The 23833-nt window shown below is 38.8% G+C and overlaps 2 protein-coding genes across 4 annotated transcripts in view; both read left to right on the top strand.

Moving 5' to 3' along the window:
* CFAP99 (cilia and flagella associated protein 99) overlaps window positions 1-20692 on the top strand; it is a 60183-nt gene extending 39491 nt beyond the window's left edge. For both annotated transcript variants that reach the window (XM_026064690.1, XM_026064692.1), the window contains 7 exons: window positions 1093-1181; window positions 3497-3701; window positions 5476-5617; window positions 6815-6966; window positions 11984-12189; window positions 17760-17922; window positions 20172-20692. In XM_026064690.1, coding sequence (XP_025920475.1) covers window positions 1093-1181; window positions 3497-3701; window positions 5476-5617; window positions 6815-6966; window positions 11984-12189; window positions 17760-17922; window positions 20172-20339 — 1125 coding nt within the window. In that variant the 3' untranslated portion in view covers window positions 20340-20692. The remainder of the gene's footprint in view (window positions 1-1092; window positions 1182-3496; window positions 3702-5475; window positions 5618-6814; window positions 6967-11983; window positions 12190-17759; window positions 17923-20171) is intronic.
* Window positions 20693-23648: 2956 nt separating this feature from the next.
* RNF4 (ring finger protein 4) overlaps window positions 23649-23833 on the top strand; it is a 20698-nt gene continuing 20513 nt past the window's right edge. For both annotated transcript variants that reach the window (XM_026064599.1, XM_026064600.1), the window contains exon 1: window positions 23649-23735. The gene's annotated coding sequence lies outside the window, so the exon portion shown is untranslated. The remainder of the gene's footprint in view (window positions 23736-23833) is intronic.

Consider the following 23833-nt stretch of genomic DNA (forward strand, 5'->3'; position numbering starts at 1 on the left):
CTAGTGTATAAAATACAGGCTGGAGATGGAATGTTCACATAGTGCAGAAGACATTGGGAAGGGTTGAGAAATGGACCAAAGAGGAAAGAAGATCATTAGACACTGAGAAGAGTAAGCGTATTGAGTCAAACAGAAAGAAATACTTACGTTTCTTTAGTTTCCTCTCTGAAATTTTTGAGTTATCATCATTTTGCTAAGAAATAGGCAGGTAATGAATTTTTTTCTATCAAAATATGCCATCAGTGTGGAAAATACAGTAACTGTACTTACGAATTTCTAGGTTAAGTTTGTTAWCCTCAACCTACATAATTATTATCAGTTATGAAACATCCCATTTATTTTCCAGTTAGCTCATGTATGCACCTGCAAAGCTGATATATAAAGAAAATTTGTAACTGGCAGAGAGGTTGTTCCCTTCCCCTCTCAGTGTCTAGAGGTTGTCTGGTAATTAGTCCTAAGGCAATACTCTGAAAAACTGCAAAGCAGCCACAGGATCTCACCCAAGTAACACCATGAAGAGTGAAAGTCAGTGAAATCTGTGATTTGCCTCTACTGTCTAGAAAATGGATATGGAGATTGGTGATGCCAATTAGAAGTATTTTAAAGTTAAAATATTATTTACAAAACACGTTCAGAATCTTCCTGTGAAAGGTACTGCTTATGTTTTACTTTAATGTTTTGGGATAACTTATCTTCTTTCCAAGTTAGCCACACAAATTATGTTGGAAGCAGTTTATTTCCTTTTCCAAACCAGATGGAATCTTTTTCCTTTTAGAATGTTTTCATGCACACTATGTATATGAGTACTGAAAAAATGAAAGGAAGTGAACACCTTCTATGGGATTTGACATGGTTCAAGAGTGATTACAAATTTATAATCCACTTGGGAGACTTTGCCGATTTCTTAAGCAGCTTGAGTGGTTTATGAACAGCATGCAATTTCATTGTTAATGTCAGATTAATGCGAGATGAATGCTTTAAGCAAAATTTATGCTGTCTTAGGTCGATTTATTTAACCCATTGAAATGTTTTTATACTCTGTTTTATGGTTTACGTTACTAACTATAGTATATACATTCCCTTTCCTAACAGATTGACAATATACCTGTTAAATTAAATGCAGCAGCTATTTTAAGAGAGGGTGCCCTCTATCAGCGGAAAATGGAACAGGAGCTCAAGAGGTACAATCACGCATCCTTCTCAGATTATTTTTCATATCTCTTGATACAGAATAATTAACCACATTAAAAATAATTAAGTAAACTCCAGATAAACTAATATAATGGGTCTGTTGTAATGTATTAGGAAACCATTCTGCAAACATAGTTGACAAATAAAGAGAAGAGTGGACTAAAATAAAGTCTACATTAAAGTCATGGCTTTACTGTAGATGCTATACAGTGTGGCTGTGTTCTGATTAGCAGTGTGGGTAGTGCCCACTTGTAAATTCCAATAAAGACCACATGTTATATATATTCTGACTCCCCAGAATAACTAATGAGCCAAAGGTACATCTACTTTTGTGGCCATTATAAAAATGTATATGCACATATATTAAGCCAAATCATTTCTTATACTTCCATTTTCTTCAATGTTATGTGGTCAATTACAAACCAAATTTTATGCATGAACTTCCTTACATGTATATAAAAATACTTGTCCATTTTCATCATAGTAAGGTGTCAGGGTGGACTAATATTGTGCTGCTCCACAAGGCAGGATAAGCCAGCAGCTGAGGGTGAGAGCAAGGCATGCAGGAGCAGTGTCCTCACCAGCAAGGGGCTCAGTCCCACAGAACCTGGGCAAGGCAGGCAGAGCAGGTCCAGTGACAGGAACCAGGGTCAGCCAACAGTCCAGAGATTGCCAGATGAGTCCATAGTGATGAGACGGGGCTGAGGTCTAGCCAGGAGGCCAAGTCAATGAGACAGGGTCAACAAAGTACAAGGCTGGGCACACACATATCTACAGCATAGCTTGGGCAAGGACAAAAGCTGTTGACATGAGCCGAAATGTGGCTCTCAAGCAAAACAGGAATGAACCCTACACACACAAGGAGACTTCTCACAGCTCGTCCTCACACAGTTCTTTTCACTGCAGTCTGATCTGTGGTTACATGGGTTCACCATGTCAGAGCTGGCCTTGAACACAGGCAGCTAAATCCTTGGGCGAGCGGAGGGAGGGGTGAGTAAGAGATTGCAGGTCCTGCTGGTGCACTCAGGGCTCTGACATAAGGAATCTTGACTGTGGCTTTTTCATCAGCATAGGTTTTCAGCCTACATTAAGTAGGCAGAGAGTGACTGCTGAACAGCCACTGCAGGTTGTATTCTCTAACTAAAAATGCAGAAAATTTTCACTAATAATTTTAATGAAGATAAAGCCTACATCATGTCATCTTGATTTAGTATTATTACTGATCATCCTGACTTAGCAGGCTGAGCACTAAACATTGTTAGCATTTTAAATCCTGGAATGACTGCATAAAGTTGGATCCGGTCTTTGGGTCTAGCATATTCTGATATATGAATCAGGACTTCAGCAATAAGATATTATATATCATTCAGGTTGTGCTATCTCCTATCATTAATAGCTGCATAAGAATAGTGAGGGGTTTTTTATATTATCCATGACATTGTTCACTCTCTCCTGCAGAATTTTGGTCCATGCAGCAAAGGAATAGATTTACCCCTTAACTTAGCACTATTCTATTCTATACTATACTATTCATGAGATTTAATCTTCAACTGCATGTAACACGGAACACATACTTATATATGCATTTGAGAACAGCAGTAAGGTGAGATTCACTGTGCATTTTTGTGTCTCTGCCCTAATTCTTGGCTCAATCAATCCTTCACTGCAGGACTTTAAAGGGCCTGCCCCAGACCTTTGCTATGCTTTTCTCTCTCAGCCACGCACAGTAAATAAGAATGTTGTTTTGCTTAATAGCTGAATACTTCTTTGCCGCATTACAACAATATTATAGTATTACTTAATTGACAAAATACAAAACAGAAATAGAATTAAGGGAAAGAGATTTTAGTTCTCTGTGCTAAAGTAGCCCAGAAGATTACCAAAAGAGAAAAAGTACATGTTCCTTCCACCTCTAAGCAGAGAAAAGCTCTAAATTATAAACTGCTCTGAAAAAAATATACATACCTTTGGCCTGATTCTCCTTGCTCCTAGTTACTATGAGAATCCATATGTGGATAAAGTTTGCGCTCTCTTGGGGCTTGGCTTTACTGAAAACTTACAGGTCCATGCCCTCATGCACTTTCTTCCAGCCTGGCTTTCCTAGGCTTTCCACATATTAGGAACACCTCTTAGAGATAGCCCTTGGAGTTGAAATACACCATCAAATGACTTGGCAATGACTGTTTTTATTTCTCTGCAGAGATCAAATACCTTATATCACAACAAACAACTAGAAATGTTCTACAAACCAAAGCAGGACTAAACCAGATAGCTGGTATAATGTATCATTTCTTCTCTCTTGCAGAATTGAAAATTTGCTACGAGGGGCCAAAGACCCATCTGAATTCTTGGAATGGCAAAAACAGATGCGTGGAAAAGATTTGGAAGAGCAGCTGGCTGAAATAGAGTGTAAGAGGCTTCAAGGGAAACTAAGTCATGAAGAAGCAGTTCTAGCCCATCAGAATGTAATTCAAGAAAACAAGAAGAAAGCTGATCTAATGAGAGAAGAGGTAATACATACAGTGTTGAGGAGATTTTGCTTATATTCAATTAGTGCAAAGCTTATCATAGATTATATCTGCTATAAGTAGGTGTAGAAGTTCTATACATATTTACTCCCTGGAGTCTGCAGACAATGAAAAAATCATGTTATAACTTCCAGACACAGAAATGGTCATATATTTGAAGTACTTTTTACAAGTATTTGATTTGATTGATAATGCTTATGAATTAAATTGAATAAAAACAGAAGAGAAAAATATTCTCCCCTGCGTTCATGTCATTGTGAATATCCTTTTTGTACAGATACTGACATATTAAGTATCATTTGCAATGAAATCTCTGTATATGACTAATTTCCTTATACTGTTAACTGAGAGCCACAAATATAAAAGTATTTGTTTTCTTAAACTGATATAATTCAATTTACTTCATGTTATCTGACMTGCATGAGCCTCTCTTAGGGGAAAAATCAGGCAGAGAACCCTTTTTAGTAACATTGATAGCTGAATACTTATGTCAAGAAATACCTTTCCACACAGTTTCCAATCTGGCAAATCACATTTGCTCAAAAACATTTCTAGATCTTTCCATTTTTCCCCCCTAACTCACATTTGTTTTTCCAGTGCTTTTCCTATAAGCTGAACAAGTGCTCATGAAATAACAAATACTGTAGATTTAATATTTTTAATAGTCACTGCCACAAGCTACATCCACCGCCTTTCTTCTCTACTAGACAGGTTTGCTGCTGTGCCCTGTGGGCCAGCTGCTACTTTTCTCCTGGCCATCTCTTACAGATGTCTCTGCAGTGCCTCAGCAACTTAGGATGGTACCATAAATGCACAAGATCTTCATAAAGGCTTACTGCAAAAGGAAGACATACTGAATAGGATCCTTTTCTGTTCTTCAAAAAAAAAACCTTTCAACCTTGTTTGGCAATGAGTTTACCTAGACAGGCTGCAGCAATGACTTAGAGTGAACCCTACTGTGTACAACTGAGCATAGTGTGATTGCTCAGTCATTCCAGAATGATTGTAACTTTTATATTCACCTCAGTTTCAGAGCAAGTAAGTTTAATTTTTAACAGAAATGTCCCAATATGCTTTGATTTGGGAATGGGCAAATCAGACTTGCCCTATCCTGACTGGTTTCAGGCAGTTCCCTTTACTTTCCAACAGATGCCAGCAGGGTACTCCTATCCATACGGAGTTCTCCAGGAATGCTGAGCAGTTCTTCCCCATTCAGCAACAGGTGTCACAATGACCTCCCTTCTTTTAAAACTTCTGGCTTTCATCTAAAATAGAAAGTACAGAAAGGACTCATGCTCTGGGAAAATCCTGCCAAGTGATGGTTCTGATTCCTGTTCATTTCCTCTGACAAAGAAAGGAACATGCTGGCTGAAAAAGCACTTTCTGCCCAAGAAGATCCTGTAGTTACAACCAGCTATGCATTAGATTGGCACTCATCTTGGTATCTCATGACCAGAGCCAGAGATGCCTTTTCATCTGCTCTTAGGAACATGTTTTCCAGGAGAGAGTCCTTGAAAATAGCAGTGCAAATGTCATATAAATATCATATGGGAATGTCATAAGGGACTGTCATATCATATGGGAAAATAAAAGGTAGGGAGAGTAGTCTTAAATCTATGTCTCTGTGTTGTCCTTTGTTACTTTTGTGGATGATGTAGTCCTTTGGATCCATTTGTTCTTGCACTATTTCAACGGTTTGAGGCATTCAGATCACCAGTTATGAGGACTTTTATTGACCTGTTTGTTTGGGATTTAGAAAGCAGAGTTGATGCACCAGTATGCAGAGAAATGTCTACAGGAACAGAAAGAAATGAGAGAGCTGGTGGAGCAGGTCGTGGAAGGACACAAGAATGCAAAGCAAGCAAAACTAAAGCTCCAGAAATACAAACAGCAAATAGGTATTTATATATTGTCAAAACAATGAGAGATTATGTCAAATGTCCCCAGATGACTTTATTTTAGTGGGGCAATTACAATCTTTATTGAAAGGAAAGGGAAGGTGAAGGAAAGATCAGGAATATACATTCCTGTAAACAAGTTGCTAATGGGCAGGTCAGAAATTCTAAGCTACTGGCAATGGGAATTGCTCTTTGTTTAAAAGGGAAAAATACAACATTAGATGTTCCGCATCTACTTTTCCTTCAGTCTAGAAGTAGTATATGTGATTGACTGTTCTGACTGTGAAATCAAGTTATGCAGCTCAGATTCTTGTGATCCATGCCATTAAGAGAAGACTTGCATAGCAATCACTTTGAAAGAATCATAGCTCAAGATGTCTTCTCCAGAGACAACAGGCCAGAGAAGAAGACTATAGCTAATGAAAAAAAGACATCTCCTAGAAGGACAGTATCACAAGGGAGAAGGATGCAGCTCCCCCGAGACAGATCAGTGGTTAGGATGAAGGGAGAAGATGTTACTCATCCTCAATAATTCTTAAAGAAAATTCTTCACTTAATGCATTAGCTAATGAATTCTGAGCAGAAGGCTGTTCTGACTGGCATGACTATACATATTTCAGTGCAGGGTCATGTTAACGTCTAGTGTAAGAACAGGCTACCAGTAGCTGTGCATATTTTGGTGAGCAGAGGACTCTCTTCTCTGCCTGTATATCTCCATGCTTGTATCATTAAGAGTTGGGGGAGGGGAGACAGCAAATCTGAATGGCCTAGCAAAGCCTAGCAGCTTTTGAAATTCAATGATTTCTAAGATATATGTAGCTCAAAAAACTAAATATTTGCTATCGTATAGGATCCTTTTATTAAATAATGAAATAGTACGCATTTTGCTACATTTTACCATTTTTCATCTTAATTAGAACATAAATGACAAAACCATAATTCAAAGTGTCTACTTTATGTATGTATACAGTATGTATACAGTATGTTTATGTGTTTCATAGAATGATAGATACTGGAGTGGGAAGTAATCATTTGTTTCTATAATCATTCTTCTCACCAATGACAGATTGTTCCTTCAAGTACCTTTATATCAGTATTATTATCATCATTATTCACAAGTGCATACGAATTCTTCTCCAGATGGACTACTTGTTAAAATATGCAACCAGCTAACAGAGATTCATTCTTTTCTTTCAGTTCAGGAAGTTTGTGAGGAARGTCGAGAACTTCTTCAGCAAGCTTTAGAAGAAGAGGAAGAGAAGCTTAGGAAAAGATATGAATTGATTCAACAAATACGAGCTATTGAATCTTTACCAAGCCTCAAAAATAAGTTTGTTGATTTAACTGAGGTAAGCTCAAAAGGAAAAATGATTTTTTTTTCATAAATGCATATTGTATGTTTCACATATTCAGAGGAATTATGTACTGCATGCAGATATATTGCAGTCTGGAAACACAACATTAAGTACAAAGTGACCCCATGACACAAAGATTAGATGTGAACTGGAAAGTTCCACAAAGCTTTTAAAATGAAAATATTACCATGAAGAATATTATGATGGTAAGTGAAATCTTAGGCCCTTTGAACTTTCTGTGAATTTTGCCAATAGGATCCAGATTTTATGACATCTTTCAATGCCAGGTGATTAAAACATCTAATCAGCCTTCACAAAGTCACAGATCTGTCAGTCCTGGGCTCTCATGTCCAAACACAAAGTTTGGTCTGATATTGCAGTGGCGACTGCCATGGTTATTAGCAAAATTAATTCCTGCACTTTCAAAATTGTCAACATTTAGGTGTATAAAAGAGATTGTCTAGTGAACTCAAAACTTTCTGATGTGTTGTGTACACACTGTGCAACTGACCTGTGTGTACATGGTTAAGTCCACAGTAAATGTATCCCAAACTTGATGGGTTTACTATTCATGCACAAAGCAACAGCTGATACATCTGACATTGGGCTTGTAGCACATATGATAGAGTTGTTCTGCTCATGCAGAGTGGCCATTTTTCCAGAATTTCAAGACTTAGAAATCCAGAAATCTGTTATCTTACTCCTAAACCAGAAGCACAGTAGCTGAAAGCTACTCTTCCATTTCCCATATCCAGAATGAAAAGAATAATAACAGAATAATATAAAATGAAATTAGCAGTTTTAAATATAATCCTTCTGTTTTTCTTTCCTTTCCTTTGTGTATTCAAATGAAGATCACAAGAAAGGAAACACCCGTGGTTAGTCTGCAGAAACCACAGAGAAGGGAACAGGTCTTCCTTCTGTGGGGCTGGTGGAACAGCCAACATGATGCTTCCATTTTATCTCCTGCTCTTCTGAAAAGAGCTGAGCCATTCATTGGTTTCATTGGTTCCAAAGCTACCTACCCTTTTTGCAGCCCTGCAAATAAATACTCCATCTCATTTATCCAGATTTTGGAACGCATTTTATCTTAAAGTGCAGAGTAAGTGAACAAGAATAAAATCAACTCCGTGAATGTCCTGTCCTCCTTTTCTCTCCTTGGCTTCTCCTCCACTTCTTTTTTTCCAGCCAAGGAGGGCAATTCTCTTATATCAGAGGCAAGCCCAGACCCACTCCAGCCATCTCTGGAGAAATACTACCAAACCACAAGGGGAAAAACAGGAAAAAAAGTGAAAAGTACAGAGAATTATTGTATACCACAGATACTGTTAACTGTCTTCATGGAAATGACAGAAATGCCCCCCAATCTATAGGTTTTTCATTGCTTCCAGGTAGAGCTGTGCATTGTGTCATCCCTAAACAGAACCTTTACTAAGGTCTCACTGCACATTTGTTTCCCAGATGGTTCAGTCAGAAGAGTGCATGCTGCAAAGACACAACTGTATAATGTAGTCAGACCCGGAAATGTCATTACTTTTTCAATCACAACAACTTCTGTAAAATGGTGCAGGCTCTCATTCAGGAAAATAAAGGTGATTGGAATGTCAGTACTTTCTTGTTTTTGAACCTAGTTCATTTCACTGCCATTTACAGTGGCTGTCGACCCCTCAAATAGAGCTTCCACAGAAATCCTATTTGTTTCTAAGTGCAGAATATGGCTTTAAATACATTTTCCCATCTAGCTCATCTCAAAAGACAAAGCAAAAGAACACAGCAGGTTTCAAGTCTTATTTGAAAAACTCATTCCAAAGCAAGCTTATGCTATGTGTAAGGTTACCAAAGTGAAGGTTACTGATAATGGGATGGCCATACATATTGCAAGTAGAAGAGAATGGACCTGAACAATATCTCTCAGTTTACTTCACAATTCCCTCGTATTCACTATTACAATGGCATTCAGATTTGAACTAGCACACTTCTGGTGATAGCTTGCCTTGTTTTTTTCTTTCTTAAAAGGCTTTTCAGACTATGTAAAATTAAATACATGTCCATAAAATTCTGACTTATTCTCATCATTTTTAAAGTACCCAGTTCTTCCCTTGATGGCACTTCAGTTGCCTGAGCACCAGCATTATATACTGCACAAGAACAGAACCTTTCATATTTTTGGAAACACTTCACTGTCTTCACTGAATATTTTTGAAATGCAGACRCTCAAAGTATTCAACCTCTACCATTTTACACTTCTAGGAAATTCTCTTTCCTAGAACTTTTCAGTGTATGTATCCTTGCCATGCTCACACACAACCACTGGTACATGTGCCCTGTTCCAAAACATTTTCCTTTCACTTCCTGTTAATACAACTTTACAGTCATTGACTAGGTCAGAATGGTGGCAAGGTGGTACAACACTTGACATTTGCAAATTCACTCTAAATTCAAATCTGAGAAGGACATAAGTGATCATTAACTGTTTCAGTAATCTGTGGTAGTAAATGTTGATAAAAAAGATGCAAGAAGAAGACTGATTAATATTGAACCCTTTTATCAATCTTCTACTAAAGCTACACTTGACTTGTATTTAGATCATGTCTGGTAAACATGAGGAATGTGGAAGCAGAAACCACATTGGAGAGTCAAACATTAGGTGAAAAAAACAGTGAGGTGATGATCTTCACTTATTGACCTAACTTCTGAAGTTTTAAAAAGAGAAGCTATGGGTACTAAAATTGTAGGAGAAACCCTTGGAAGCGTCCTCAGGGAAGGTCACCCATGACACRTTCTCCTTCATTGACTATCTTGTATCATTAGCCTCTCCAGAATAACTCAATAATAAACCCACTTAAGCACCACTGCTGTAGAAGCAGATAGCCAATCCTGATAAATATAAAATGCTGTTCTGCCTTACTCTGCTTTGTGTTTCCCTTTTCCCCTCCCCATTACTTTTTTCTTCCTCTCTGTTGGCTTTCCCCCTGATTCTTAGAAATGATGCTCTGCACAGCCAGAGAACKATCAGTGGAGGAAGGGTACCTTATTAGGCTTCTTAGATGGCATCCCAGACCAGAGAAGAGGGCCTGGGTCCAGGTCAATTCTTACAGCCAAACTGACAATCTGAGCATCTATCTGTGACTAAGCATCCTTCTCTTTTCCCATTTTTTTTCTTCCCTTCCATGTTCTGTTTTGTAAAAAGCTCAAAAGCAGGAAGTCAAAATGTCAACAACCAACTCACTATCAGTACATGGACTTTTCTGTTTGATGCTAAAAAGGATTGCTTGAAAAAATGCAGGCTCATAAACTGAATAATTTGTCTCCATTAAAAGGATTGTAATGAGTTTTGATTACATATGTCTATCATTATCATATAATATCATTGTCAAAAATACAATTTGGAAGAGCAGTTGTTCTTTTTTGCTCCCCATTCATCCTTTCCAAACTTTGTCATTAATTTTCTGGCACTGGTTCTATGGAAATGAGTCTTTGTGATCAAAATTCCGACCAGTGTTTCACTTTTAATGTTATACAACCATATAGCAACAGTCAGATTAACATCTTTAACTTCCTGAACCGATATATTCCATTATAACCATCAGAATGCATGGTACAAGATATGTACCAAAGATGTGTACCAAACAATATGTTAAGGTAGACAAAAGAATATTAGTTGGTGTGAAATGGATGAAATTTTGCAAACAAAGCTACATAGAAGCTCGGTATTTGTGTAGTTACATGATTTTTCCATATAGGCAAATGTATATATATGTAGACATAGGGAAGGAGAGAATATATGTATGAGCAGGGACTGAAAACTTCAAGTTTTCATGAATCGTTTTAGAAATGATCTGATTTCATTTGCAAACTTCTGCGGACTTCCAAAGATGCTGAAGTTTCTCATTACATCTCAGAATTAGGCTCCTTATCTCTCTCATTCAGAAGTGGATTTTAAAAAGCCTTCACAGAATCACATTATCACAGAATCACAGAATGGCTGAGGTTGGAAGGGACCTCTGGAGATCGTCTAAGTCCAACCCCCCTGCTCAAGCAGGGTTACCTAGAGCAGGGTTCCAAGCATTGCGTCCAGATGGCTTTTGAATATCTCCAAGGATGGAGACTCCACAACTTCTCTGGGCAACCTGTTCCAGTGCTCAGTCACCCTCACAGTAAAGAAGTTTTTCCTTATGTTCAGAAAGAACTGCCTGTGTTTCAGTTTGTGCCTGTTGCCTCTTGTCCTATTGCTGGGCACCACTGAAAACAGTGTGGTCCCATCCTCTTTACACCATCCCATCAGATATTTATACACATTGATAAGATTCCCCCTAAGTCTTCTCTTCTCTAGGCTGAAGAGTCCCAGCTCTTTCAGCCTTTTCTTGTATGAGAGATGCTCCAGTTCCTTAATCATCTTAGTAGCCCTTTGCTGGACTCGCTCCAGTAGTTCTGTGTCTCTTTTATTTTGGAGGGGCCCTTCTTTAAATATTGAACATTCATTTTTGAATATTTTAACACTGGGCATTAAGATTTGAATTTTCTAGGTACAAAGCATTGTTTATTCCTAGTCTTCTCAGATCAAAACAGTGGATACACATCATAGATCAAATCCATAATCTGAAAATAGACAGAAAAAATACTTATTTTGGAGACTAAACTCTCTTCTGGTTTTACAAACTTAAAAAATATAGTTTTACACATTTCAAATGAAACTTAAAAAATCTTATTAAAACTAAATGATATGCCAACTAATTTTTTTTCCAGACAGAAAATACATTGCATTTATGATTAGTCTATATTTCAAATTTTTTCATGAAAAGTTTTATGARCCTTATATTTTTACAAATACAAAAGATAACCTCTACCACCTGAAACTGTTTGTGATAAGCAGTAAGTTAAGGTCTATCTTTCTTGAAGTCAAAACATTCAGCATGATTTGGAATACAATCAAAATATTCTGGTTTTAGTCATTTACTCTTCCCTCGCTATTTAAAGAGTGTTATTTGAACCAATATTTCATTTTCTCTAGACTGGTGGCCATGGTTTAATTTGTGAAATGTCAATAGTGGAACTACGTGAACGCCTCGCTCTACTCAGAGAAACACAGAAGGCAGCAGAGGAAGAGAAGAGAGACCAGATAATTCATGAAAAACAAGCTAAAGAACAACTTCTTCTAGACAAACTAGACCAGATTTCCCTGTTCAGAGCAGAACTTGGACGAGCAGCTGCTTTAARGTCAGTATAAAACAGCATGTGGCATTTAAGACATTGCAACTTTGTTAATATTTTGCTAGCCCTTTGAGAAGAAAAACAAGTATAGAGCAAAATGCTGCCCTTTTATAAATAAGTAGGAGTTTTGCCAAAGATTACAGTGGGGCCAAGATTTCCCTTTTTTTTCTTGGAAGTAATTTTCTTCAGATTTAACAAATCTTTTTCATCAGTTTGAATTTATGGTTGAAGACACTCCTTAGGCTGGTGACAGTATTGCCCCAGGATTCGGAGCCAAGATCATATATTGAGAAAAGCAGCTCTGCCTTTCTTCTGTTCCTTTTCAGTTAATCAGAACTAATTTGATTTTATTGGAATCATTCTAGATGGCTACTTAAAGTGGTTTCTCATTTTTACTTAATAGTTAGGGCCATATTTTTCTTCCTTGAACCTCATTTCTTGTGTAGAAGGACAGGCTTTATTTTAGAAGTTAAAGATATTATAGGAAGGAGATTTTCTTATAATAATAACAAATAATAAATTCAATATAGTATATCAGTAGATCAAAGAGAAAAATCTTTGCTTACAGGCTCTCTGATCAAATTTTGTATTCATTATTGTATTTATTATTCATTATCATAAAGGATCCATAAGCACCATAGATACTTCACATATGCAGAAGCCCTTCCACAAAGCAATAAAATTAAAGTTAAAACTATTTACAAATAAAGTTGAGCAGGAAGAAAGCCTGTATGAAAGTATAAAACATGGCACACCTCTTGATCTTACGCCATTTTTACTGCATCTTGACTAGTTGCCATTGTTTCCTTGCAAGTTGTCTTTCATCTGTGCCATTTTGTCTATTCAGTAGTTTACTCCCTGTCTTGCCATATTTATTTTGCAAACAGACATTCATGCTGAGATTCTGAAGACATAGTCTATAAGGCTAAAAGCATATGTCTTTAGACATGTCTTAGATTTGTGTTTATCACTGAGGTACCAAAGGTGTCTTCTTAGAGTTCAATTCATATTGATTTATCTTCCAGTTCTAATTCTCAATCACAGAAAGCAGTATTGATGTATTCAATTAACTAGTTCTCACTAGTCCCAGCTCTAATTTGGTTTGTTGCTGATAGGTAATCTCCAAAGAGTAGGGTACTGTGCTAGTATTTAAGAGAGAGTGTTAATACTTAAGAAGATAGTTTAATGAATCAATAACTGCAATGCCAGTGGATTGACTGCATGGATCAATGACCTTCTCTTGAATGACATCCACAGAGAGAAGGTTTTAAGACTAACGAACCTGAAATAGAGTTGGACATGGAAATAAACCCTTATCTCCAAGCATTCAGTGTTGTAAAAGACTGTGGAAGCAATTCAAGTCACTACTTTCCATTAGAGATTCAAACTAGAGCTTAAGCTTGTATACCACGTAAAATCTGTTTCTCTAGTAGCTACTCAAAGAATCATTTGTTATGCTAGATATGCAGCCTTTGGATTTCATATGGTGCTGGGTTTCTTTAAAATAGACTCTTTGGCTTAATTCAGATCTAAAACTGATCCTGAAATAAGCTATGTCTGAATGAGAAACTAGCTTTATTTCACTTTTTGTCCTGACACATCTGAAATGTTATTTAGAACAGACCACCATGCCAAAGATGATAGAATCCAATGAAATTAAACACTTAATTTGCAGGCTTCTGTTCAGATTCATGGTAAGTAATACAGAAATGCACTTTATTTTAATGGAACCTAGATTGCTTTCCAAATAAATAAAATATAAAGTTTCATTATATATGAAACTTGATGTTACAAGACTTTTCCTTTCATGGCTCCCAGGCAATCATATGTAACTTGGAAGCATCATCTACTATAGAGAAGCATCATCAAAGTATTCCAGAAATAATGTTCTTCAAGAATGCATTTAATAGCATTATCATCTAGAATGCAAATCTATGGTAGTATTTCTGTTAATATAGGAATACAGTGTGCTGGCCCATTTACAGATACTAAACAATTTCCTGCAGCTTTTGTTTTTTTCTAAACAAACTATGGCCTTTATGTGTTAAATATGCTTTACAGATCCTTAATCCTGAAATATCTATCAAATCAGTGTGAGTGATTAATTGCTTGTGTTGCACTGATATACTACACTGGAGAAGTAAAGATCAAATGATTATGTTTACAGAATTAATTAATAATCATAGGAATAGAAAAGCAAATCTTATCCGTGGTGCTCACAAGATATTGGTATGCTTCAACGTAAAATTGGATGTTATATCTTAAATTGCATTACGTTGAAGGCTACTGCTATCAGCTAAGGTATGGCAGCTAAGCTTTGCTAAAGAAATGTGTTTTGGTTAGCATAGTTGAAATTTAATTGGGTCCCTACCAAGCAGGTTTCTTTCAATATAATTTTCAAACAGGCATGCATCAACTCAGAAGCAGCACATAATAACATATAATGAACTATATTAAACAAAATAGGAAATGGATCCTGAAAAATTACCAAGACATCAGCCTTTAATAGACTGCAAGCCATGGCATCCATCACAGCAATGGCTTTGTGAGTGCTTGCAGAACACTTGAGAAGACAACTCAGTATATATGCAGCATGTCCCTTTAATTGGTAGAATTTCACACAGTTTGAAAGGTGGCAGTGGCATATGCAGTGGACAAACATTTGACTCCTAAGCTTTCAAAAATGAACACCAAAAGATTTATGAGAGTTTCAATACATGCTAATGTATTACAGGTACGTCCCTGCATACTTCAAGTACAATTTCCTTTTATTTCAGTGAGGCTAGGTCTATATTGCAACTAATCTAATGCAATTAGAACCAAACAGTAGATCAAACCAKTTGGTGCTGAGGCTTCTTCCATCCACATTATCTGTGGCCTGGGGGTTTTACAGGCTTAGATTTAGCCTGGTCTTGGGACTTCATGGACTTTAAAGCTGTCCAGAGGAAAGTTATCCCACAAAACCTTACGTACTCAACTTCTGTCTCCTCTGCAAGCTCCTCTAGGAAGCACCACACTATCCTTTTGTCTGTCTCATCCAGATGACAGTAGCATGTCAGTGCCCCCATCACCCACTGCCACCTAAGCAAGGCCTTGCACACAGAAGTCAGCCATTTCCGTTCTTGCTCATGTTCCTGCCTTGCTTATTTTTCTGCTCATTTGCAAGGGACATGATGGTGCCTGCTGCCCAAACCTCCTCCCCACTCCAAGTCTGGGCAATGTCCAGATGAAGTGCTGTGGGGAAGAGAAGGATGGTGACCAAAATTCTGCATCTGCTATGCCAGGAAGGCAGTCCAAACTGACACTAATACTCCTTGGCTTCCCTGTGTAGGAGAAGAATCAGGGAATTGTTATGAGGAGCAAGATGGATGAACTCCCGCTTTTTTTCATAAATTATCACACAATTTTCTATTGAATCTGGAGAGAATTCTTCTGAACATGTACTATCCCGTTTTGAATGGCTGTTACCTTACTTTCTTAGGAAATACGTGATAGGGGAGACAGAGACTGTATGAGCTTTCTCTGCCTTGAAGTTCTCAACTGACCATCACAAAACACTAGAATTTTTAAATTACATTTTTCATGCCTTCCCCTCTTTGAATTTCCCAGAAACGTTGTGATGTGGTATGGCATCTGAAAATTTATGGAACTCTCTGCTTTTTGGAATAACGCAGATGACGAGCACATGACTTCACGYAGGAGAAGACTGAACATTAGACAGATAATAAGCAACTATTTACAATATTAATTCAGAAGCAGCTGCTGTGGCTTCATGATGTTAAACCTCTTGCTGTTTTTCCTGTAATTATATTTACAAGAATCTGGATTTGCATGTAATGAAAGGTTTTGTTACTTATTCCCACTGACAATATTTAATCATGAAGTGTTTACATAAAACCGTATTGTTATATTCTGCTATATCCCTTTGAATGCAATGCCTCATTACAGTGCAACTGGAAATAATCCATGTTCTCAATCAATCAGATTAATTGATAGAGCATAATTTTTAGACTTACATACATTAGAACATAATTTTTTAGACTTCAGTGTTAAAAATTAATCTCACTGTAACAGAGTAGGTAACTATATTAAGGAGGTTAAGGAAGTGTTATCCCATCCAGATACCATGACGCAAACAGCAGAGCAGTTCAGGAAGTGTCTCAGGAAAGCAACTGGAAATGAGAAGCCAATCTAAACTGTGCCTCCTTTTCCATATATTAATCACAGCAAAGATGAAGCTGACAAGACAGACAAAACCAATTTCACCTAAAGTAAAAGAAGTATTTGGATCCCTGTGTTCTTGATATGGACACTTTTAAAAGTAAACTGGTGATTTTAGCATCAGAAGGGACTTCTTCCCTCTTCCTCCTCCTCCTGCTCCTTGAGAAGAGTATGCCTTTAACTGAAAACACTGTAGTATAAGACCCAAGAGATAAGGGAAGGGTTCTGTTGTAAAACAGTTCCGAGGGGCAACTTGTTGGTGAATTAGTCCTGCCACTCACAGAGTTAGTTACCGTATCAGCTAAACAGGGCCCCAGTGCACTCTCTGCCTTGAACAGGTTATTCTGTGTCTTACTGTGGTTTCCAGTAAAAGCAATTGTACAGAAATGCACACAACAAAACAGCAAAACAAAAGGACCTTTGACAAAACTTGGAGTAAAACTAAAAAGCTCTGCTCTCCTTGTCAGCTGAGAGAAGACATCAGTTCTAACCTGGTGATATGTTATATAATCATGTATCTCCTTTGGTAGGGCTGACACTTACTTTAGCTATGAATTGGGCCAGAGAATCACAGCTGCTCATGMCATAATATTAATACTACAGCTTAATGACACTGAGCCAAATTCAAGAGCAATATGTTGAATAAAAGAGAAAGTTGTATGTAAGTGAGTCACTATCTAAAGTGATGTAACCTACATGAAAAAGTTGTGAATAAATTGTGCTGGGTGAAAGTAAGCAAAAACTGATAAAATGTAAAGTCCAGAGAATATAAAAGCAGAGAAAAAAAGCAAAAGAAAAAAAAAGGAAGACTATCAAATAACTGTTCTCTTATTCCTTATTTTTATGCTACACACTGTACTATCAATTTATGCTGACCTAGACACAATAACCTCAATTAATACATCACCATCCCTATTGATTCTGAATTTGGGCACTGAGATTACACAGAAAAGAATATCTTTATTTGCCAAGGAATATAGCAATCAAGTTGAATACTAATGATCATATAAAGAAGATGCCATAGTTCTCACAAGCAAAAAGCTGCAATATTATCACAGGTTTTGCACATATTTTTCCTAAAGAATTTCAGGCTTGAAATGCCTCTGATATTTTCATCGTGGCATCCTGTGGGAAGAAATTATTTTATACTGTTTAGTAGTGCTGTTCTGTAAACAACAAGAAGCAAGTTGTGAATACCACATTCATTGAGCTATATGATTTAAACCTGTTTTCAGTCTAGCTAGTCCCCAGAGGCAAGACCAAATTCATTATTATCAAAGTAATATATGCTCAGATGGATTATTCTGTAGGTTGATACTATTTTACCTTCTCTTTGTTTCTTTTTGATTTTGCAGGCAAGAAGAAAAGAAAAGAAAATCCCAGTCTGGTGAAAGGCCTGTGAAGGATGAACGCATTTTAAACCTGCAGCAAAAGATTATAGAAAAAACAATGGAGCGTAAAAAGCAAGCAGAACTCTTAAAGATTACCCCCCAGAAAACCAGCGTGACATCAGTCAAGGTCTGGGAGTTACATAAAGAAAAACGATCTGCAATATACCCGGTGTTCAGAAACTTTTTTTGCTCAACTGCCACTACTGGCAGGGGTGGCAGAAGCAGGTGCTGCTATATAGTAGCAGCAACAGCAACCCCCTTGCCTCCTCTATGTGCATGTCTTCTGTCTGTCCAAACCATGGCCTCAACCTCATCTTCTTATCATATCTGCTACCACAGACCAAGGCTCATCCATACGATCCCTGTCTTCTCACTCCTTCTACCACATACTCTCATCCCACCAAAACAAGATCTTACCCCTTGTCCCTAACTCTGTCCTCCTCACCCTCCTATCACACACATCCCATGACACCCAACTGTGACCTGACCCCCTCTTCCACCTAAGGCATGTTCCAGTTTATCATCTCCATGATTTTTATCTCACCTTTCCTCAGCCTGGTCCCACATCAAGATATGGAAGCACCACTAGGCCTGTAGGCTTTTTGATGGGTTACATTGGTTGTGTTTCCTTGGCAAGTGTCTAAAGACAAGCAGTCAGGATCTGCTGCTACTGCTGCCACCTCTGCCATTGCCTCACACATGCCTAACATTTAGAAATGGTTCACATACCAGCAACAGTACATACACAGAAGTTTATGAAACACTGCAGTGAACAGTCATGATGGGATCACTTTTAAAAAGTTGTACTAGCCCAATGTAAAATTAGAACTATATCTCCCAGTCTCTCCAATCTGTTAAAATAATAACTCTTGATCTATTTTCTGAGGAGCTTTGATGAAGCTGAATTCAAGTGAAGAGGAAAACTGTATTTTTCAAGTGTGTATAGTTCAAAAACTGAAGTAGTGCCATCTTTCAGAATATCAATGTTTGCTGCCCTCAGAATCCCCATTTCAGGCCACAAAAACCAAAACTGTAGGTGCATGCAGACAAGGGCCTAATTCAGGAAAGCATTTCCTAAATTGAGATGGCTTTCTGAACTGAGGCTTTGAACACATGCTTAAAAGCTTTGCTGAATAGGATCCAGAGTAAAGTGAAAGCAATAAATGGAGACCTCAAAGGAAAACAGCCATATAATTACAACATGTGAGTCATTTTAAAAAATCAACAAAAAGAAATTATAAATTAATATCTAGAACTTTTGACTACCTGATGTGGGACTCTGTGAGTGCTCTTGTGTCATATGAATATGCAAAAAAGCCAGATTTTGAAAGCTGTTTCAATATTAGTTTTTGTCTTTTTATTGGGTTTAACTGTAAGTCTCTGAAGATGTCACAGTGTTTTTGTTTAAGTTCTGCTCAAATGTTAAGATAGCTGTAAGAAAAATCCAATAGAAAAACCTCAAAGTTAATATAAATTATTTAAATATTTTGGTGTGTCTTCCATCAGTACTGTTTGGCTCTGCCTGACTGTATCCAGATGTTATTACAAAGAAGTGGCTYAATTCTGGCCAGTTATGTCCAGCTGCATCTTTATTCTAGATGAACTGCATATTGCTGAAAACAGTGGTAGTGTGACTATAAAAAAAGAATTCTTCCCTTTATGCAATAGTTACCTCGCGCTCCGTTGGTACTGCTACCTTTTAAGAGTCCTCAATAAATTGAAGAAAATGAGACCTACTCCTGTATTAAAGTTCCAAGTCTAGATTGTGGCTTCAGTTACATTTGTGATGGCCCTTTAGGCCCAGTGAGTTTGTGCTGATATAAGCGACAATAAAGTTTGTTCATAAATCACTATTCAGTTCTTAATAAAATAGAATTTATATTACAACTTAGAAAACTAGAAAACACATTGTTCTATCATTTTAAGCCAAGAATCAGATGAGAAAGTCACTGTTTTCTGTTTATTCTGAGCTTTCTTGGCAATGCTGCCTTGTGTACCTAGTTTTTGAATCTGCAAATCAGTAGAGTCTGATAGAGAGGATCTTTGCAACTGTTCATTTATGGCTTCAAGTATAATTTGCTGGCAATGGGAGAACATAAGGTAGTGGCATTGGAGCATATCAATCCAGATGTAGTTTTGTCTTGACCTAACATTTTGTGGAGTGTTGCAGCTGTGTTTAATTCATCTTAAACTGGGCAACCCAATCAAGTTATGTTTCTATTCATCATGCCTAGTTTGAAGTTGACATTTCCCAATTGTGTTAGCAAGTAGAATGTGTCACCAGCCAGCCAGATTATCATATAAAAGTTCAGTGCATCATCTAAATAGAACCGTTATATTCTCTGCGGTCTGATAATCTTTGTTTCTTTTCTGCAGAATTCTTTGCAACAGAACCATTGGAAAGAACTGGAAGAGAGTCGGGAAAGGCAGTTCAAGATCCTTCAACATGGCTTCATGGCCAGAGAAACAGCTCAGAAAATGGCTGCATATGAGGCAGCAAAAAGTGGAGCCACAGTTTGTATACTGCGATCTGAAGTAAAATAAAATACATTTGGAAAAAATTCAGACTTGCTGGAAAACTTCTCCCAGTGTGCCTATATACTACAAGGTTGAATTTTAACCTTTGTTTCATCTTTACAGTTTGAATAGCAGAACTCTGGTCATACAGGCACATTTGAATCAAAATTTGTTAATTTTTTTGTCATAGATTTTTTATTTTTAATCTATAATGACCTATTTTTCCAGCTAGAATCAAAAGCTGTAAGAAACTGAACCCTTGCAGCTGAGGCTTCTGTGGCAGAATGACAAATATCTGGGTAAGAATGCTGTGGTCTGTATTTCTGTTATCATTATATATTGTACCATGATTTGCTACATTCATCTTCCTAAAGAATAAAAATGAGGAGAAAAAACAAGCAATATTTGTTCACATATTTATCGTTTCAAAAGGCATGGTCAGCCCAAGTTCCCAACACATCTTCTTGCATGACAGTAACAGTGCATAGCAGGACCACCAATTTCAACACTGGTTTTAGAGGGTGAGGGGAGAACTGTTCAGAAGGTTTATATGACATGATGGCCTACAGCAGCCAGAGACTAGACTAACTGACCTAGACATACCATTYCTATATTCACAGAGGTGAATCTTTTTTGTCTTTGCATGGTAGAAGGAGAACATAACATTGTATGATCCCTTTAGGGAACTGCTTCCAGAAAAAGGCAAAAATCTGTTACTCACCTAGAAGATAATTTGCCCTCTGTGACAATTACTATACTGTGTAAAAAGGCCTTCAAATCACAAGATTTATTCCAGGCATAAAGTCAGGGAGGATATAAATCTGAATTAAAATCTGTACAGCAGTAAGACTATGTAATGTATTTCTATCTTAAATTTGTGCCAGTTACTAAGTGTTTAATTATGGCTATTGCAAATATTTAAATTGAAGGAGACTGTCGCTGACATTAGAGTCAGGCAGCTGCTTTTAATGCTCTCACAACATTATATTTCCCACTTTTTGCTGAAGGAAATCTAATGGAATTCTTTTGTTGCCATCTAGCTGCGAAGATCACTTCCACAACCTGCAATGCTGACAAAACGTGCTGTATTTTTCCTTCATCTTAAATGCTACAGTAGTCCAGGAAAGCAATGTAGGACTCATGCAGTAGCTCAAAAGGAAGAGTTAGGGATCCTAGGAGAGCAGGAAGGAGGAGTGGTAGCCGTAGAACTACAGAAAAGACAGAACTATGATGCTATGTCTAGTAGAGGGTTGAATAGCTTAAAATGACAAGCACTTGGTTGCAGAGAGTTTATCTTCCTTTGTGTTTGTTCAGCACTGCGTTGTATTGTATTCCCCAACAACAGAGCCAAGTCTGGACTGTAATGCCTCTGTTTTCCAGAAGCTAGCAAATAACAGGACTAACAGCCATGGTCTGGGATGTTATACAGCTGAATAGTACCATGCATTTTGAGAATTTAGAAAAGAGAGATTCACCAGCAGGCAGATAAATAGGCAGCTGTATTTGGAAAGGGTTTTCAAATTTCAAAATTTCAAAAACTTATCATACTGCATACTTCTTCCTCTGGGATGTTGGCCCCAGCCTTCAAAATTCTTAATGAACTGCAGTCAAGCTGACTCATAACTATTTCCTTCTCCATGTTTTTCCCTGCTCTCAAAATGAAACGACTGAGGAACAGCGCAATCTTAATTCAGCTGTGGAATTTTTACCATCAGAAGTCACAAATAGCTTTATTCTTGCTACTTTAGGACCTAATGCATGAAGTCATTTTCATAACCAACATTTCAAGGAATGTAAAAGAATGAGTCTTTTGGGAAAGATATCAATTTATTTCTTTTTTACATGTTTTATTGATTTTACAGTGATGGGAGGTCTTGCAACAGAATACGCAGAATAAAATCAAAGATACAGCATTCCTCGTGACAAACGTGGATAACTTGATGTTGGACCAGCAGACCCTGTGCATCACAGACCACCAGCAGGAATTGCTAGGTTTATTACAAAAGTAGCTGTACTGCTATTAGAGCCAACTTAGCTTTGAAGCAATACAGCTGCATTCGCCCTGTGCTGCCTCAGCTAGTGTCTGCAGTACACATAATCCACAACCTTGTTAATCCACACACAGATAACCGAGAGCCAACAATGCGTGTACACTCATCACACTCCGCAGAAACACAGGTATGTGAATGATCCGCATGATTCGTTCATTTACAGGTTTGTTGCTGCGTTTGTCTCCAAGGTGACAAGGGTAAGTGAAGAAGGCTGACTCTTAAATAAGCTACCAAAACACATTTACAAAATCAGAGGTTTCACCTGTGTTAGTAACAGAATCAGTAAGAAACCCCTGTAATGTCACGAGCTGCACTTTCCAGAATCGCTCGGACGAACGCGAGGCTGCAGTATAATTAGGCCCAGGTTTACTGAGGAAGACTAAGGGATTTCAGCCCCGATGTCAGCATCAGACGCACAGTGCATGCTCCAGCATCACGTAGTGCAGGTAGTGCCGCGTGGTGCTCGGCTGCCTGCTCGAATCAGGCCGGCAGCCTGCTAACGACGCGCAGCCCAGCTTCGCTGCCCGTCTGCCTGGGCAATCGCACCTGTCGCAGGCTCCGCGGGAAGAGACGGTGCGATTATTTAAGTGAACCCAAAGACACGCAGACTGCTGTGCTGCAACTGCAAGCGTGGAGGTCTCGTGCCATCACTGCAAGCGAGGAGGAGYGTTCGAGAGGAGCCACCACGCAACACTACGAACCTGCCTACAGACTGCCACGCAGCCAGGCAGGGGGCCGCTTACGTCGGCGAAAGGCCAAATATTCCTCATGTTTGCAAAAAAGCCCTTTCGATAGGGAGATACGGGCACAGAAATACCATCGTAAGCATGCGTGAGTCATAGAGAAGGTGTGGACTAGTCGCGTCTAAGGCAACAGATGTTTCTCTCCCAGGTTCGCGGTTCCGATGAGTTTCTGTCAGCCCATTGGGGAACACGTCTGGATCACTGCCGTTTTGGGGGGTAACCGCCAAACTCATGCGCCCGTGACACACCAACCGCAGCAAAACCTGGCACGACCTGTCCCGAATTTCCTGGCAGATGGTGAAACACCTGCCGCGGCCCCTTCCCTCTGGAGCCGCGCAGACCCGGCGACTGCGAAGAGTTTCCCGGGGGCCGCCGCCGCGGCTGGCAGGAGCCCTGGCGGCCTCCAGGGCAGGGGCCGCGGCCCGGGCCCCGCCGCCCCCCAGCCGCGCCCGGAACTACAACTCCCAGAACACCCCGGGGCCGGATGAGGGGCGGGGCCGCTCGCTCCGTGGCTCCTTGACTGACGTGYGCGGCCGCCCACTCGGAGAGCTGCAGGGTTGCGGCCCCGCCAATGGCAGGAGGGCAGGGGCGGTCGCTGTGCTACGCAGTTGCCGGGCTGGTCGCCGAGGGTGAGTGCTGCAGGCCGGGGGTTCTGTTGTGGGGGTGGGAGCCGCGGCCGGGAGCGGCACCGGCGCCCCCGGGCCTGCCCCGCCCCACCGAGGCGCCG

Source organism: Apteryx rowi, unplaced genomic scaffold (genome assembly GCF_003343035.1).
Source record: "Apteryx rowi isolate R43461 unplaced genomic scaffold, aptRow1 scaffold_22, whole genome shotgun sequence".
Classification (NCBI taxonomy): Eukaryota; Metazoa; Chordata; class Aves; order Apterygiformes; family Apterygidae; genus Apteryx; species Apteryx rowi.